Here is an 18,713-nt window from a genome sequence, read left to right on the forward strand (position 1 = left end):
TTACCATAAACTTGATACATTCATCAAGCTGTGTGTGAACCTGTGTGTGTGTGTGCATTGGTACAACAGTGTGAACCAAAACAATCGATGGCATCCTCGCGCAACATGCTCGTAAATGAAAGATGAAGAGAGAGAGATAAGAGCGAGGAAACGGGAAAAGAAAAGAGCAAGAGAGAGATAAAGAGATAAGAGGGGAAAAGAGAAGTGCAAGAGAGTTTCATTTGAATAGAATAGGTAGGTGGTGATTTATGAAACTTCTGACTCTGATCGCCGTGCGTGACTGTTGCCTGCCTTTGAACTGTCATTGTGTTTTTTTTTACCTTAATTTATTCGGTATTATGCTATGCGTATGCACCCTTTGACGATACGTGGAAAATGGCATGATGTGAAATCTGAGCGCATCGTGTACTATACTGGCTGGTCTCATCAATGCGAACACATCTTAATCACCCTTATTTCTTTTCTTCACTCCAGCTCCATCTCTTTTATCTATATCCATCTCGCGGAGGAAAAGTGAGCATTGGCATAGAAGCTTCCGAGAATGGCAGGCCATTACCTGCTGCAGGGACACACACACGCGCGCAGAGACTGATATCTCAATACAGACCCCTTAGCTTGAATTCATTAAATTGTACCGAAGGCTGTGGCAAAAGAGCGGGATGTTTGCGAGGTCCAAGCACGAAAGCTTTTCGCTTGTACATTGCGCGTACAGCCGGTGAATAAATCGGTATCGAAGCGATTCATTATTTTTTGTATTTTTAGCGATAACAAACCAAGCCCAAGACTTGAAGTCTGGACCCTTGAATAACCTGATGGCGAAGGAGAAAGTGGGATCGAATAAAAAATAAGCAATAAACGCCAAGAGGAAACCGTGCGGTGGTACACCGGACTTCGAGACCAAAGCACGAAATGAAGCACCGTACAAAACATTAACCAGTAAAAATCAGTTGAAAACCCGATGGTGAATCAATCCCAACGATCACGGCTTTTCCTCCCGCCGCTTCACGTAAAGCTCGCGCGCTAACTCAAAGAGCAAAAGAGCTGCGATGTGCATACACTGCGATCTGCTCTCGCGAGGATAAAAGCCCACTAAATAGCTTCTTTTAATACACCTCTCTCTTTCGACTCGCTATAGCTGCTGCTGGGCTCTCAGTGCGCTCGAGACACAAGAAGCGAAAGGTAGAGTCCGCAGCAGCAGCAGCAGCAGAGTGGAGGAAAAGTGAACTGGAAGGAGGTGACAGCAGAGGTGGCAGACTGGGCTCTGGTAGTCTCGCGGTCAGTACCGCAGCAGCACCAGAGGATGAGCATTAGCGCGGTAGTCGTTCTTGCTCTCATTCTTCCCTACGTTTTAACCAGCAGGAGGAGAAGGAACACATCGCTACCGCCAAAGACGACCTACACTCACGCATATTACGCGCAAAGCGGCTACTGTCATGCTCGGACCACGTGACTCACGGTTAACGGCCGGTTCTTCTTTTCGCGCGTGAGAGAGCGAATAACTGCATTCCGTGTGTGGATACACATCAGTACTTATTGTGTTTTTTGACTGGAAAAAGTGAAGGTTTTTTTTTCACGGCTGCGTTGGTTGTTGTTGTGTTGACGGTTCTGTGAGATTGGTGATCCGTGCCGGTGGAAAATCGGCGCGAGTGTGTTCGGTGATCGTCGTGGCGAGAGTACTCGAGGATTTAGATCGCAAGGTGAGTTTTGGGAGCGATTCTGTTTTTTTAACTCTTTCTAGCTTGTAGTGGGATTTTTTAATCTAACGATCTGAAAATCGGCTAATCGGCAAAGATGTTCGAATGTCAAATGAATTTTCAAAAATTAAATGTTCAGGGAGACGTAAGAGGTACCGACAAACACGGCATAAATTTTACGTGTTTTTTTCTTCACCGCAAGCATTCCTTCGATATAGCACGGTTTCGAACGGAGCATATCTTTCCCGCCTATATAAACTTTCTCCTGCTGTCGCTCGTGGTTTTTTTTTTTTTTTTTTGTTACTCCGAGTTTCAAGATCGTGAAATTTAGCGAGCGTCAAAACTACGATGTTTCGAGCAACTATAAACACGAATAATTTTCGGAAACTATAAATGGTTCTAGACTTAATATCAATTGGTGATTAATTTCGTTTAAAAAAAAAACGCGCTTAGAGTTTTACCATCTGCCGATATCAGAGCGACTCGATACGAAATTCTGCAATTAATTATCATCAGTTTTGCAGAAATTACGTATAACAGAAAGGGTTGATGGATCAAAAAAGAAAGCGATAACATTGCAAAACTTATTATGGCGAGGAGATAAATCTGTTTATACATGCATACGCCCGAGCGACGATACTAAAGTGACGAAATAATTGAGATAAAACGACGCATTCTTATAAATCTCTAATCATCTCAACGTATCTCAAACGAACTTTATAAAAAGCCCCTAAAGTAGCCCAGCACTTAATTCTCGAGAGAAAGATCACTACGTATTACGTAATAATTCTATTAAAATTCTAAATGCCGATACAAAACTTGCATTGGGCAGTAAATCCTCGCCAGGTTTTTAAAACGTTTCGAACTATCTATTAACTTTACTAGTCTCAATTATAACTAAAACAGCGTGTAAACGCAAATACGTATTGTATATACCTACGCGTCTTAACAGACAAAGACTCGCTTTAAATCGAAATTAGAAAGGATTGCTTCTTAGCCTATAGGCGATGACGTCAGCCACGATTAGAATCAAGAGCGTATTGCAAAGTCTTGTTACAAGCGCGTTATTAGAAATTAGTCCTTGAACCTCCGCATTTCCATTCGGTTACAATTTCAAAAAGCAAAAGATTCCTGCGATTGTCTCGCGAGAATTTTAATGTGACACGGCCGCCTGTCTCTACGCAAATAAACGTTCAGCCGTGTATAATTGTTTCAAAGATGTATACACACTCATACGGTGCCTGCTTAACGTTGATTGACTCGTAAAACGGCTATGAAAGCTAACAGTTTAGCAATTTAAAAAAAAAAAATCACTTAAAAACCGGGGAAAATAGCGCGCGTTTGGCTAAACGGCTGTTAAACGCGCTCGCGATAAAATTAATGCATATGCGTTCTCGCTATAATTTTCACTGTACAGAAGCGTATGGCGAAGTCTAACGGAAACGCATTTGATGTATTCCGGAAAATAAACACAGCAATTATAGCCCAGGGGACACAGATCGTTTTTAGCTCTCAAAGTCAAGTTTCGATCCAGCATAAACACAAACAGTGCCAGACTATAACGCAATCGGTATCCGCACGTCTGAATTACAGATGCCGCAAACCGTTCCGACGGCCACGAGCTTTTCGCCGTCGTTCGACTACAGCACATTCCAGTTCGACCTTTCCCTCCTGTCGGACGATTATACCACATCGACGACGACGACAAGCAACAACAGCAGCGCAAATCTAGCGGTATCCCATCAGCCGCAGGACAGCTGCGGTCTCAAGGCCATCAAGCTAGAGGTGCAATCACCGGGTTCGCCGAGCTGCAACACCAGTCCGCCCTATGCCTACCTTCCCGACGAGCTTTCGCCCAACTATTCCCGTGACGCCTCCCCGGCGTATCCGCTGAGTCCCTACTACGTACCCCAGAGTCCCCAGAGCGCACAGCTGTACCCCACGAGTCCCGAATCCGCAGGTATGACGAGCCAGAAGCAACCGGTCAAGCGGGAGAAGAGCTTCGATCTGCTGGCGATACTCCACGAGTCTAGGTGAGAAATCGGTTGTGGCTGTGCGTGAAAATTCTTCAAAGGTATGGAGAATAATGCAGCTTATAATCGTGGTGGGATTTCAGGCTCTTAGCGGAGAGTCTCGGCTACAAGGAGGACTCGACCGACTGTACGGTACCCTGCACCCCGCCTCCCACGGAGGAGGACATCTACAACAGTCTCGATACCGATTTCTTCCCCAAGAAGGACGAGTCCAACCCACTGCTCAAGGAGATCCTCTTCAGAGAGGACACCTGCCTCTCCCCAGCCTCCTCCATTCGATCTTCCGTGACCTCCTCGCCAGGTTCGACCTCGTCTCTCGAGCCCGAGAACCGATCGTCCCTTCGCGACCTGTTGTTCCGCAACACCGGCAAGGATTCCGCGAACCTCGTGAAAACCGATCTTCCGTCCAAGCAATCCGATCACCAGCTTCTGAGGGAGGTACTACGAGACACGAGTTTCCAGCGCAAGTACAACCTGAAACCGGTGGAATTGGGCGCAGTGGGTACCGGTTTCGTCGAGGACATGGTGGCCCAGTCGGGCGAGTGCGTCGGCGATCTCGCTCGCGAACAGATCGAGCCGGTCCTCAGTCTGGCCATACAACAACTCCAGAAGGATTTCGACAACACCTGCGTCGCTCTTGGCATACACCCTGGTGAGTAATAGTCGCACGATATACTCGAATCGACGGGAGACTCGGAGAAATCGCTCTTCGCTATCTTTCCGTATGGATAAACAAGCGTAGACCGGTCTTCTCTCTTCTCGTGTGTAGAGAAAAAAACGTGCCGGCGCGCCGATCTCGCTTTCTCGTCCTTTTGCTATTTCTCTTTCTCTCTCTCTCTCTCTCTCTCCGCTTCTCGATCTGTCTTACGAAAGTAGTTACGAAAGGCTACGCCCAAACAGACGTCTCGGCTTTTATCTGTCAAGGTCATCCGATTTTTTGTCCACGTCCGAGCGGCTGATAGCCGCTAACGCGCTTTTATTTATATCGGTTTGCATCAGCCCATAACTCTAGCCGGCTTTCGATGTCTTTTTTCGTTTGTTTGCGACGGTTATACCGGGAATCGGTTGGCTCGTCGTTCATAATATATTTAAAATTCCCGCAGAACCACGTCGCTGGAGCACAGCCGACGTCGCGGCATGGGTGCAGTGGGCTAAGAAGCAGCTGCAATTGCCGACGGTGCCGTTAGAATGCTTCAACATCGACGGCGTCACTCTGGTCTCCCTCAGCGAGGAGGAATTCTGCCGAAGAGCTCCACAGGTAAGGAAACGCAAGATCGCGCAATACACGCGCTGAAAATTTATATTCCGAATATAATCGCGATATGTATTTGCGTAAGTCTCCGTATACGTGTATAGCTATATACGTTATACGTTCTGGAGCAGCAGTTCTGCGTATACGCGTGTATACACGCGAGACACTCAACGATCCCAGGTGAAAGTAAGTTTCCGGGAAGCCAATGGCCGCGCATGACGTCTTTCCTTGCGACAGCAACAGCCTCGCGTTTATACACAGCACTTATATATATATATATATATATATATATATTGGCTGCGGTTATAGGAGACGCGGATCTTTCCGAGTCACTCCATTGGCGTCATAATTACGTATTGACGAAACTTCGAAATCGGGAAATTCCCTTTTCTTCTTACACATTGCGCATACGGCAGGTGTAGAGATTAACGCGCCAATTTCAAAATCCATTCCGCGCGAGTTTCTCCTCCTCGTCGTCGCTAAAGTCAAGGCTGTATTAGCGCCTCTCGGAGATCTCGTGGGCTGTATGAAGGATCGATAGAAAATCACGGCACTGCTTCGTATGCTTACTTACTTACTGCTCTCCAAGAAGGCGCGAGAGCAGCAGCAGCAGGCAGGCAGACAGGCAGGCATAGATGAAAGTGGGTCAGCGATGCCGCGCGCGATATCGCGTACGCGACGTTCTGCTTTCTCTTGGCAGCATGCCGGCGCATATAGGTACGGTTTGATCGTGAAATTCTAGTGCTTACGTAGGCTCTCTCTCTCTCTCTCTCTCTCTGCTTCTATCTTTCTCGTGGCGACGCGTTTGTCTCATTGCCGATTTATGGAAGATCGTTATAGATTGGCGATTTTATTTCGAAGGTGTCGTGCGGATTCGTTGAAACTTGTTGTTTTTCACGTCGTTATTTTGCAACTCCGTCGTCGAATCAAATATTATTCTAATCTAAACATAGATATGGATATTAATTGGTACCGATGCTTTTAACGGTACACCTTGCAAATTTCTGCAAAACCATTTGATTTCCAGTTCAGCTCGCGTATAAACTGTTCATTAGCGCGAAATACGAGATATACCGCGAGTTTGGAATTCGAAAGAGCTTGAAATCGTGTTTTTCGTGTTCGCGCGAATTATCTTTATGAAATATAATAAAACTGCCATAAAAACACAACGTTAACTAATCGGCGTCTCCGATTCCTTTTTCTCCACAGTGTGGCAGCATGCTACACGCTCAACTGGAGATCTGGAAAGCAGCAGTCGAAGATTCGCCGAGAAACACAGCTGCGACCACCTGGACACCAACAGCAGCCATACAGCCTCCCGAAGACAAGAGCAGTACTCCGTCGGTCGCCAGTAACGCCTCTCCCAACGTCAAAGACAGCCTCGATATGGACTTCTCCGATGGTGAGTCCCAATCCAGTGTAATCCACTCCGAAATCGATCTCGAAAATTTCAAAACACCCGAACTTACAGACGAGGACGAAGACGCAAGCTCGACCGACGCCAAGAACGGCAGCGGCGGTTCCGTCGGAAAGATCCGCAGCAGCGGTTCCCACATCCATCTCTGGCAGTTCCTCAAGGAACTGCTCCAGTCTCCCGGTAGTCACGGCTCCTGCATACGTTGGCTCGACCGGAACAAGGGCGTCTTCAAGATCGAGGATTCGGTTCGCGTCGCCAGACTCTGGGGTAAGAGGAAGAATAGACCGGCCATGAACTACGACAAGCTCAGTCGGAGCATACGGCAGTACTACAAGAAGGGGATCATGAAGAAGACCGAACGGAGCCAGAGGCTGGTCTACCAGTTCTGTCATCCGTATTGTCTGTAAGGTATCGAGGGGAGTAGTATGTAGAGCTGCTATTTTTTCTACAAAGGAAACTACGTAATATACTCATGTAACGACGAACGTCGTATAAGTATCTAGACTCGTAAGACGAAAGATCCGTCGTACAGGTTACTCTGCACTGACGGGTCCGCTAAGTACGCCTATGTGGGCACTTAAACATAATATTTTTATATTCTCTAAACGCGTATATACTCTCCGTAAAACGATCGCGAGGGAGGTCCGATTGAATCGTCTGCGATCGAGAGGTACGTCTCGATCATTCCATCCCTTCCTCGCCGCGCATGCGTACATGTCTACTACTGTTTCGTTATTAAGTTTTTTTTTTGTTGAACAAAAAATAGAAAAACAATAAAAAAAAGAGAGAGAGAGAGAGAGAGAAGAAAATGAAACGGGCGGAAACAGCCGACGCCTTGTCTACTTACTGGTCCCGATCGGTCGCGATCGTTTCGCGACGAGGAGCCACTTATTGCGGGTATGGCCTTAGCGCGCGGAACTATTCGCTGCTGCTTGGTCGTCGTTGACACAAGTGTGGCTCTCTCGTGAAATCCGACAGGACTGGTGATTTTGGTCCCATATATCTATGATATATTAAACTTGTATGTTCCATGAACGATTAGTTTTTTAAGCGATATATTATATTGATTTTTATGTATAAGAAGTAGAAATATATTGTACAGGCTCTTGTGAGCCTGTTTTTATTTTATTAATGCACTGAACTGTACAAGTGTATGCTGGTTAAGCTTTATAACTCGTATTATTTACATATTGTACTCGACGGTTGAATTTGTAGTGTTCTGTAATTTAATACGTTTTCAGATTTTCACTTAGTTTTATAAATATGAAGTGTATAATAATCAAGCGGTGCTATTTCCGCAAAAATCGATAGGATATTATTTTGAGTAAAAGCGATATTTTATTTATTTCTTTTATTGGGATAGCTTTACGTACTATATATTATTATCAGCACTTTTGGTATTGCGTCAAACGCAAGTTTTTAACACTTTACCACATAGCAAAAACTCGTATACTCGTATCAAATATACTCGTAACGCGCATCACGATATCTTTCCGTACAAAGACGAAGCTTCGAATGTTCGAAGAGAATCGTTGGCAATCTGTAACGCGATTCACGAAAATAATCAAAAATAAAAACGTTCAAACCTAAAGAATTCCATTGCCTGTATCTATATTCTCCAGCGTCTACATCTCTATGACTAGTGAAGCGTGAATTAATTATTTGCGGTGTCGTGTTGCCACGCAATTTTAGCTACGATAATACAGTGAAAGCATCTCATATTTATGTGCGCACTTGGCTCAAGGACGACAGCATTCTCTCCTATATAATACGAAACTCATTGTCCTCTTAAATTGTCTGCGCGCGGAGCTTTCCCTCTCGCGAACAAAGAATGCTTCATATATTTATACCCGATAAATATTTCTCGCACTGCGCGTAATGCAAAATACTATGCGCTTGAAATCGTTTTATTCCTGCCACACTCTTGTACAGTGGTATACCGTTTAACGGGGTAAGAGTTTCGGAAAAAGCCTTAGACACTTCTACTGAAACACCGCACACGGAAAATAGCTTCCAAGTAGGTACATATCGACAAGGACGAATCGGGACGTGCGAATGAGAACATAAATCCAAATTAGCGCGCGATGTAATTCGCCTCGTCGTGTCGCTCCTTCTCTCGGTATATAAGCGCGCAAGCGAGCGAGTAACCGAGAGAGTGAGAGAGAAGAGAATGGAGCGAGGAAGAAAAAAAAATCGACTCAGCTTGTTAGTGGTCGGTATCAGTGACAAGAATCGCGGCTCTGGGCACTGGCGAGTTCTCGCTCTTGCAGCCCTCTCGCGCTCGATCCCCCGTAAGCAGAAATTCAGTGTGGCGAGTGGAGCCGATTTTATCGGCTGGTCTGGGGACCGGTTGATGCTGGTGATCGGTTGTGTAATGGGATGGAAATGAGGCTTGGATTTCGGGGATCGTTATGCCCGTTGTTGATTAAGTTTGTGGGCGTAGTGCCATAATTATTGCAATAACATGGTAGTAACATGAAATATTACTAATGATGCTTAATCGATGTTCATATAGGCTTTGACCTTCATCAGGCTGATGCTCGTCGAATAAACTTCACTGTCGACTAGAAGATGCAGTCCTGGTAAGGCGTATAAGGGCAGTCCGTTTATATTCGGAGAAATACCTTCGAATTCGTACACGCCCTGAATTCGGAAAAAATTAAAGTTTAAACAACAAATTATACATGCACGAGTGTATTATGTGAGTGACGTGACCGAAACCTTTTTAGGTGGACAGTCCGTAATGCCGATAGTCTGCAATATTTGTTCCAGAAAATACTTTTTCAATTGATTGTCGCACACGTTAATCTCCACTGATATACCAGTTGGAACCTGGTATTGGCCAAATGCACGCCCCCACACTTTCATTTTTAGCTTGAATGCGCATAAGTAAATGATTAGAAAAAGTTTATTTTAAAGCATTTTAAAATATTGTTTCTTACAAAAATTTCAGACGGAAGCTCGTGAATGATATCGAACTTAATTCTCATTGTATTGTCAGAGTCAGTATTGTAGATAACGGAAATGTCAAAGGTATCTTCATCGAAGTAAGTGGTATTGAAGTAATCAACGATTATGTCTTCTAGTTCCATCAAGCGTTTTTGCTCCTACGTATTAAAAAAGAAAATATTACATATCATTACTAACAATTAGTTCTTTAAACACTTACGTCACATTTTCCGCCATGAATTTTCGACATACAGTAAAATAACGAAACTAATAAAGTATAATGGTACTTGAACATTACTAATAATCCAAAGAAATATCTTTTTTTCTTGAATTCTAAAACTATTCAAGAGGACTTGAAACTGTTCACTGACAGCAATAACTGTGCTTCCAAAAGCAACATTTTATCTCGCGGGAATATGAATGCACGTAACTTTGATTTCGTGTACTCGTCTATCATTTTTTAACTACCAAGCGTTAGCGTAATATCTTCATTAACTTTATATTGTGCGACTCATTACTGTGTATACAATGAAGTCCACCATCTGTTATATTTTACGATTCATTTTTTTATAGAATTTTTTTTTTATATTTTTTGTATGGATTTGTTATTTTAATAAATTGTAAATCGAATATTTGTAAATTTCATTTTATTAAATATTAATATTCATTATTTTACATTAATTTAACTGCTATATCATAACAAAGTTAACAGTTTGGGTCGTTGTAAATTACGCTTGTATGTACATTTGAACCTTATTCTTGGACATTCACTTAACTTTTTTGTCTAGGATTTTCTAAATTTCTTTATACGCATATATACAAATTACACACAAATTCAATATAATACAATGTTTATTTGGTCTGCTTTCAATACGCTAGGTGCGGAGAATATTCTAGATTAACGTTTGTATTAACTGCCAATCTTTCATGACCATATTTCACTCCACTCTTCGAACGAATGAACAAATCTAGTAACAATAAATTACCATGACTGCAGAACGTAGCATCATTCAATAAGTTATTAACTGTTGGTAAATTATCATCTATAAACATCTTAGCTACTTTTGGTAATTCCGCACCAGCTAAAGGCTTAACATTTAACATTTTCATATCAGTAGATATATTATTGTCTGGAACAACAAAATCTTGTGGAACAACAAAATCGTGATCAATGTTCGTTTCGTATTTGTTGAACCACTGCTTTATCTTATTAACTGGATTTAAGTATTCGTAAGCTACCAAACGAGTTCCTGTCAAATTGAAAATATTATTGATAAACGAAGACTTCATACTACTACCGGCCCCGCTAGTCGAAAATAGATCTTCATCTTCATCTTGTTCGAGTTCGTCATCACCCAAAGTACGTCGTATTCTTGAGCGAGGTTTTTGATCTTTAGTAGAGCCTATTCCTGGAATTTCGTCCAAAACTTCTTTGTTGAACAGTTGGGCCGTAGTTAATCCCGATATTGTCTCATCATCCTTGTAATATTTTGCTAAATCATCGATGCAGATTTTATGGACAATAAATCTTTCGTCGGTGTTATGAATGTAAGTACCGTTGCCTTCTAGTGCGAGATCAATTGTCATATTCTCGTATTGGGCTAATAATGCAAAATCACGCTTTAGAAGATTTTACTGGAGCGATATAGTCCACGAAGTGTATGGGCTGAGGAGAGCTTCTTGTTTTTTAATTTTACTATGAACTCTGTTACCCAACAGAGTACTATATTCAACGGTAAAATTATGTTTATCGTTCATAATTACGTGGAATTTATCGTTACATTTATACTGCGAATTTCCCATGTGTACCATTGTTAATTTGAAATCTCTTAATATACCTTCGAATTCTTTTTGGGTAGCTTTATCAACAAAATTAAACTTGATGCCTACAAACCGGAACTTGACCGCTGAAAATTCTGGGTTGCTCTTTGTTATATGAGATTTCAGCGTTATTTCTTTTCCTCTCAAAAGCCTAGAAATGGCTTGTTTATTTTCAGCATACTTCCATACGTAAAAGGGGTCTCTTGCTCCGTCTTCTACAGTGAAAGGCGCGTCGTCGAACCAAAATTGATCCTCTTTTAGGATTGTTATATTGTCCACTTCAACTTGTTTTTTTATATTCCTCAATTTTTCTGCAGCCTTCGTAGCCAATGCACTGATGCTTAAATTGCTAGCAAATGGTAATTGATACTCAGCCAAGAACTTGTGCGCCATCGGATACACTCTATGTTTGATCGCGAATATAGCCCTTTCGTGTTCTTCCAATACGATATTAGCGGTAGGATTAATGTATTTGATGTAATCGGCCAATTCCTTTCTATCGCGATAGTTTAATTCTCCCATTAAACGAGCTATATCTTCTTGAACCGATAATCCTTCCGTCATTTTGCGCATCTCACTTTTAAGGCGGATCAACATGCCTTATATTTTCCATTTGCTTATGTCGAGAGCAGCGTGAGTCTTATCGGCTGTAGAATCATTACTCAACTCGCTTAGCTGCTTCTGCAATCCTTTGCATTGTGGAATCACGTGTTCGTAAATTTCCTTCTTGTGCATATCCAACTTTTTCAACTGATCGCCTGACTCTTTTTCGTTGTCCGAGGAAATGCTCTTAAAAAGACTCGCAGGCACTTGCATTACGCTAAAGGAATTCGCAGCGCGATTTATATGCTTTGACCAAGTTTTTATGTTTGTTTTATTTGTATAATTCTTATCTGCTAATGTACTTCCTAATTTCGTTACCGACTGATCTAATAATGATTTTACCGAATCTGTTTTCTCACTTATTTTATCGGGGGAAACTCCAATTCGTTTCTCTTCTTCAATAGTTCTCGTTATGTTGGATAAGTTATCCCTAAGTTCTAACACACTTGGAGGAGGCGCCACCATCTTAGCTACGATTTGTGGAACGGCTAAAAATGACCGTATGGCAATTGCGTTTTTCAATTTTCCGCCCATTATCTCCAATTCTTTTCTCTGCTTCACAACTTTACCCTCTAGCGTTTGTATCTCTTTTATCAACGATCTTATTTCAGCGTCTACGTTCTTTATGATGTTTTTCGTTTTATCCTTGATCAGAGGAATGAAGTCCAAAGCTTCCTTGATTTTGTCATCCATCAAATTATAATAATCTGACTGCACCGTATCCATCAGCACTGCTTTACTTATGTCGTTAAATTTTTCAATATTTTCTATTGCAGGGTCGAGGTATGCTAAAGCGTTTATAATCATGTTACTGGATTTGTTATCGCAAATGCTAATAATTTTGCTGAAGGTTGCTGTGTACAAATACGTGAGTGCATTTCTCCTGTTATCGAACCATTGCTCGCCATATTTTTCGATATTCTTTTCTCTTTCCTGGTAAAACGATTTAGCATATTCAGTGGTTCTTCTTAGCAACGATTCGTAAAATGGTAGAAGCGAAACCTTCTTGTGAAGCTCGAAGAACTGAGCTTCCAAGTTCTGAAGTTCAATAATGAGTGGCATGCAATCGTTTAGATCTTGAAAATGGCTATCGTTCTCGATTTGTTCCAAAAATTCTCTCAGAGATTCCTCTCTGATTTTCTCGTCCGTTCCCAAAATAGATATGATGTATTTTTTGTAACAATTTAAAATATACGCTGTTTCACGCGTGTTTAAAAATGGCGGTTCTACTTTGCCGTCTGAGTTGAAAGAATTTTTGTCCATTTTTTCGGCGCCGCAGCGCTTATCAATTGTATTTTCATTAGTAATCAGGTGCAATGCAGGGTGAAATTTATTTGGTTTTATTGGTTTAGGTCGTGAGTCCGACACGCACAAACGAAACTTAAAAATTTTGGCCAATCCCCCTTCTTTGCTGTTGCCGTGCTCTCCATTAGGACCGCCTGAGCCGTCGTTAATATATCCACGGATATTCGCATATCCTCCATTGAGTTTAATCGGTTGAATTCTTCCCTTTCTTCCTCCCTTGCCGCCTTCACCTCCTTTACCGCCTTTTCCTCCGTTTTGACATTTATTGCTTTCATCGGTACACTCGTAACAGGTTTTAACAATGTTTTCCGATACTTGCTTGCATATGTCTAAATAGTTTACTACTTTACCATCTTGCTTTTTAACTTTCGGATCAAGGTTATCGTCTTTACCAGCTACTCCGTCACTTCCTTTTTTCCCTGGTCCGCCTTTTCCTCCTACAGAGAGATGGCGAGATTTTCTTTGTTGATGAAATTCGATCCGATGGCTAAGAGGCTTCCAGAAGGACCCCCGGGTTTTCCAGACAGACCATCGTTTCCGGCTGCTCCGGGAACGGTAAAAGTATCTGGTGCCGTGTCAACCTCGTGAGGTTCACCGGTTTTACCGCCCAATATTATTTTGGACTTGCCTATTATTTCCCATGTCGGTGCTACGATAGAAAGTTGAATTTCTTCGCCAATCTTGTTTAATGCGCCGCCGATGAATACCGTGTTCGATGCAAAAAATTCGATTTCTTTTACAGGTTACCCTTTGCATTTCGAGCGTTCTTCTTTAGAAACGTCGCTCAATTTGATAAACTGACCTTGTATTTGTATTTTGTTGTCTGAACATGTTGAAATAATTTTATCCGAGAGGGAGATCAAGAGCGACTCCAACATCTTTGACAAAAATTACAATTTAGTATTGCTAATATTTGCCTTTGCTAAAGAACTGCTAATCTGATCCCAGTTGTTGAGATTCGCTGTTGTGATAATTTTTTCCACGGACATGGCAATGCTCTGTTTTCTTTCCTCATACTCATTTGGATTTATATCACTTTGATCATTTTCCTCATCCAATTCCATTTTCTGTCTCATTTCTTTGTCATTCCAAATTAAGTGTTGATTTATCAAATGTTTTGTATAGCCCTTTATTGATTCGCGGGCTTCCTGAGCGGAATATCTGCTCAAAGCATTATGAAAATCTATTAAAAATGTATACCAAGACTGTGAATTCCTCAGATCTTCGGTTATCTCTTCTATTATAGATATAAAATGATTTCGGAACGAAAGTGAATCAATTTTTTCTAAATCTGAATATTTCGATGATTTATTGACCGATTTTTGTATGAAGTTCAAATATTCAGCATAACATAGTATGTATGTCTTTCGGATGTATGAGTTTCGTTAAAAATTCTGTAATTGAAGAAAAACTTGTATTGTGCAAACCTTCACGAGATTTGATTCCTAAACTAATCTCATCATGAAATCTCTTATAATCTTTCAATCGAAGCTCCTCGTTTTCATAAAATTGTTTTATATTTTGTCCTATTTCTCTTAGGCCAATAGATATACCGGATTTTATACCGTTTACCAGTTTAACCAGACAGTCTGTACAGCCAGTAAGCCCTAGTACGAGCGCTATTTTTCCCGGCGAATTATTATCAACTTCATTTTCAAATCCATGCTCAAGAAGATGTATTATATTTGGTAATATTCTATGTTATTCGCCAATCATGGCTTGTTCCGTATGTGACATTTCATACTTATATGATAAGTAGACAACTTTTTTTAAATCAAAATTAAATGTATCTGTCCTCTACTATACGATTATTGTTGTCTTGCGACTGCATGTTTGTAGAACGTTTGTATAAAGTATCTTGAATATATTACGAATCGGGTTTTCAAGGCAAATGGATACTGCAAGCACAATTTATTGTTATTTTTTTGTATATTACTTTAAAAAATTGGTTGTTCTATAATTACTTACGAGAATCTATTTCTGTTGTTTGAATTAAATTTGTCAACGTCACGATGATAATAGTCGGAAAATTATAAGAAAAAAATGTTTTTCTTATAACTGTTTACATCCTGTTAACGAAGTATAATTTAATTTAGTAAATAATAGTATTTTAAATTAAAGAATCTTTTTAATGGATAGCACGGGAATGGGATTGTCAATCAAAAGTACTTGTGACAAAAATGTAGTTGACTTACCTAATTAATTTTCTTTTGCACTACTCTCAAAGTATTCGCAAGTGGTATCATCAGTCACAAAAAAATTACTTTGTATAGAATTAAAAGCAAAACTTCTACTAATGTAAGTGAAATTGATCTTTCCTTGTATAGGCTAATAAATTGATAATTCTTTGAAAACAATCGGAAATTATAATGAAACAGTGTTGTCAGAGTACATGTGTTTTCATTGTCAAATGAAGTACCATAAAAGAAAAATTTGATAACAATGTTTACTTCCTTTTTTACACTTCTTAGTATAAAAGCTATCATCGGGTAGTTTGTATAGATATCATATATTGAAATAGTATGTTACTGTCGAAAGGTTATCTACTAATTTGCATATAAAAGGCGTAAAGATTAAATTTATCTTTGACGCAAGTGCCGCTTATACATGTGGTTATAGTAATACATTTTAGTCATTATAGAATACCTATACCTTATAAAAATTATATCTTTTTTAACTTTTACGCATTACACCAAGAAGTAGATGTTTTCATAGATACATTTTACAAAGAAAAAACGCAGATCCCAATTGATTAAGCCCGATTTTCTCTGTGTATAATATAGTAGACAATAGGCTACTTTATATGATTTACATATGAAAGCAAGGTATAGGAACTTAAATTAAATTTGTATTAATTGCTAAATATTTTCGTCTCAGATTCTTATCTGATAATAAAAGTGGATGCTTGATCGAGATGAATGGGTTTACGCCAAAAACAGAACGTGGCTTTCCTGTGTGCCAGCGTATTTTCCATTATATGCTCTTTGATACCAAATTTCATTGTTTGCAGTATAATCGTACGTGTATAGGACATTATATATCATTGCGTGGCATAAAGGTGCACTTATGTTACACCTATTTGTGGCTTAAGTAGTTCATTATTGCACTGTGCTTATCGCCATAATAATATACTAATAATGCTTGAAAATGTATTCACGCATAATATAATCAACAATTTATAATGGTAAAAATACATATAAAAATAAATACGTACTATTCGAATGCACTAATATTTTATGCATCAGATACGTAGCGTAATTTCAGTCAGATTATAATCAACAGTAGGCACAACGCTCATAGAAAATAAGTGCGTAAAAGCGAACGAGTCCATATGACAGAAGGACTCAATGAATAATTTAACGAGTAATCACACACTACAATTTCTCCAGCGTGTATATCACAGACAAAGCAACTTTTTTCCGCTCTCTCGCGTATAAGCTCTGCCCTAGAAGACATGTGGAGGGTAGTTTTTCCAGTAGAAAATTTCAACTAATTTTACAGAAAATACAAAAGAAATTATTTGCAAAAATGAAGTCAGAAGTGAGCGCATCGCAAATTACTCGAAGAAGAAACAGCAGAAAGTGGAAAAGGATAATAAAGAGCCAGGCGACGGATTTTTGCTTGGCGACGGGTTTGCAAGGATACAAGTACATCGTGCAGTCGAATCGTACCACCACCGAAAAGTGAGAAGATCTAAAGCTACACGCAAACTGACCTTGATCTGATGAATTGTTGCCTTTCTCAGAGCGATATGGAGCCTTATAGTGATCTCGTCCCTGTGCTGTTCACTCGTTTGCATGAAGATCGCCTGGGACTACATGTCGGCGCACTCCACGCTGACGGTCATCGAGTCGACGCATCATGGCATTTGGAACTATCCCTTTCCCGCTGTCACCATTTGCAACAACAATCAGATTTCCTACAAACGAGCCCGGGAATTTGTTGACAACCTGTAAGCGTACCTTCGTTTTTTAAGTGTACACAAGTCCTATTTACGCGACAACTAACGAAGCAAAAAAATTGTAGCACTACACTGGGCCACTTATCTAAAGAATTTATTTTCGAGGAGATGCAAATGCTTATCGAGATGATCGATCCTGGTGTTTTCGACTACGATGTGTACGAAAACCTGACACTGCTTCAGGATGTTTTTGACGCGAATAATTACTCGGTTTCCCAAGTGATGAAAATGGTAATGAAAAAACGCAACTTTTTACACGCACATTTAAAAGATTCTTAATCATTCATGCAGGTAAGGCAGGACTGTTCAAGTCTCTTGAAAACCTGCAAGTGGAGTGGCTATTCCACGCCTTGTCACAAACTGTTCGAAGAGACTCATTCGCGGGACGGTCTCTGCTGCAGTTTCAATTACATTCACTCCGTGAGTAAACTACAGAGCAAATCGTGTGTATAGCATTTTATCAATTAAATTAATCTTTAATCCAGTCACAAAATAAGCATCGAATTTGCTTTCAGTGAGCCAAGAAGACTGAATGCTTGTGGCTACCAAACCGGACTGACGCTTCTAGTGGACGCAGAAGCAGATGACTACTATGCAAGCTTATACGGCTCTTACGGCGTCAAAGTAACTATCACAAACGTACTTTTTCCAATCAGCCTACGCGACAAGTCCGCAAAAAAAAAAAACTTTCATTTCAGGTAGTGGTACACTACCCTTACAATTACCCGGATCGCAGCGACGAGTTCAAATTAGTGGGCCTAGGTGTTCAAGCTTTTCTCGGCATTTCGCCGGAGGAGACATACTCGACACCCGGTGTGAAGGACTTGTCGTTGAAAGCTCGCGATTGAACGTACAATGGAAAGGAGCTGCCAGATTCGATGCAACTTTTTACCCGCAACTTTACTTGGACTAAGTATTCTTACTCGAACTGTTTGAACGAGTGCAGGGCTAGTACTATGATTGCCAAGTGTGGGTGTGTTCCATATTATATTCCACAGAATGGTATGATGATTGATTAGTGTAATTCTGAGATGAAAATAATGTAAAATATATTTATAAAAAAGTATTGTTCATAGGAACCAGAGAATGTGATTTCAGAGATATCAAGTGCTTAACGGCAATACGGTGTACGTAATTATGCATATTATACTTCATTTGTTTTATACATCTTTAAAATAATATTCGCGTTTATTGACACAGCCGAATATGACACATCATGGCCAGGTTCTCAAATAACTAGCTCCGAATTGCCAGATGTGAACATCGACATATACAATAGACCTTGATTTGCATATTTAATCCTACATGGCATATTTCTTATTTTACAGTGACTTTGCTGACGTGAAGAATTACAGCTTGATCAATGTGTTCTTCACGGATTTAGTCTCTATACAGTACCGACGTGATGTATATTACAACTGGAAAAATTAATTTGGTACAATTTGATCTTACTACGCACCTTATAATATTAAAGAAAAAACCGAGAATAATTATATTAATTTTAGCATCGTTCGGAGGTCTACTAGGACTCTTTGTTGGCTTCAGTCTTATGACTGCTTTTGAACTTTTCTACTTTTTCGTAGTTCGTGTGATAGCTGATAAATGCATAAAGAAGAAAATGCAAGTAAACATTCAAAATTCGTAATGGCTTATCCTTGCGATGAGCAATATTTCTTCA

General features: G+C 40.4%; 2 protein-coding genes and 1 pseudogene across 2 annotated transcripts; 2 read left to right on the top strand and 1 right to left on the bottom strand.

The window, feature by feature from the left end:
• The first annotated feature begins 1,194 nt into the window (after positions 1–1,194).
• LOC100123486 (DNA-binding protein D-ETS-4) lies at positions 1,195–7,990 on the top strand. The gene is made up of 6 exons (XM_001607080.6): positions 1,195–1,697; positions 3,288–3,727; positions 3,811–4,379; positions 4,831–4,985; positions 6,189–6,381; positions 6,451–7,990. The coding sequence occupies exons 2-6, from the start codon at positions 3,288–3,290 to the stop codon at positions 6,801–6,803; spliced, it is 1,710 nt and encodes a 569-aa protein (XP_001607130.2). The 5' UTR covers positions 1,195–1,697; the 3' UTR covers positions 6,804–7,990.
• A 305-nt stretch (positions 7,991–8,295) lies between these two features.
• Positions 8,296–9,699, bottom strand: LOC107980844. The gene is made up of 4 exons (XM_016983484.2): positions 9,566–9,699; positions 9,339–9,503; positions 9,118–9,270; positions 8,296–9,039 (listed from the first exon to the last, which is right to left on the bottom strand). Exons 1-4 carry the CDS (start codon positions 9,638–9,640, stop codon positions 8,893–8,895), a joined length of 540 nt encoding a protein of 179 aa, XP_016838973.1. The 5' UTR covers positions 9,641–9,699; the 3' UTR covers positions 8,296–8,892.
• A 6,490-nt stretch (positions 9,700–16,189) lies between these two features.
• LOC100123463 lies at positions 16,190–18,680 on the top strand (annotated as a pseudogene).
• The last annotated feature ends 33 nt before the right edge of the window (positions 18,681–18,713 follow it).

This window comes from Nasonia vitripennis, chromosome 3, assembly GCF_009193385.2.
Source record: "Nasonia vitripennis strain AsymCx chromosome 3, Nvit_psr_1.1, whole genome shotgun sequence".
NCBI classification, from domain to species: Eukaryota; Metazoa; Arthropoda; class Insecta; order Hymenoptera; family Pteromalidae; genus Nasonia; species Nasonia vitripennis.

Bases quoted from the DNA above. Each gene is read 5' to 3' on its own strand.
- LOC100123486 (XM_001607080.6), top strand. From the start codon at position 3,288: ATGCCGCAAACCGTTCCGACGGCCACGAGCTTTTCGCCGTCGTTCGAC. The intron at 4,380-4,830 runs GTGAGTAATAGT...AAATTCCCGCAG, and splicing joins CGCTCTTGGCATACACCCTG to AACCACGTCGCTGGAGCACA. The intron at 4,986-6,188 runs GTAAGGAAACGC...TTTTCTCCACAG, and splicing joins TCTGCCGAAGAGCTCCACAG to TGTGGCAGCATGCTACACGC.
- LOC107980844 (XM_016983484.2), bottom strand. From the start codon at position 9,640: ATGTTCAAGTACCATTATACTTTATTAGTTTCGTTATTTTACTGTATG. The intron at 9,504-9,565 runs GTAAGTGTTTAA...TTTAATACGTAG, and splicing joins TTCATGGCGGAAAATGTGAC to GAGCAAAAACGCTTGATGGA. The intron at 9,040-9,117 runs GTTTCGGTCACG...TTCCGAATTCAG, and splicing joins CGGACTGTCCACCTAAAAAG to GGCGTGTACGAATTCGAAGG.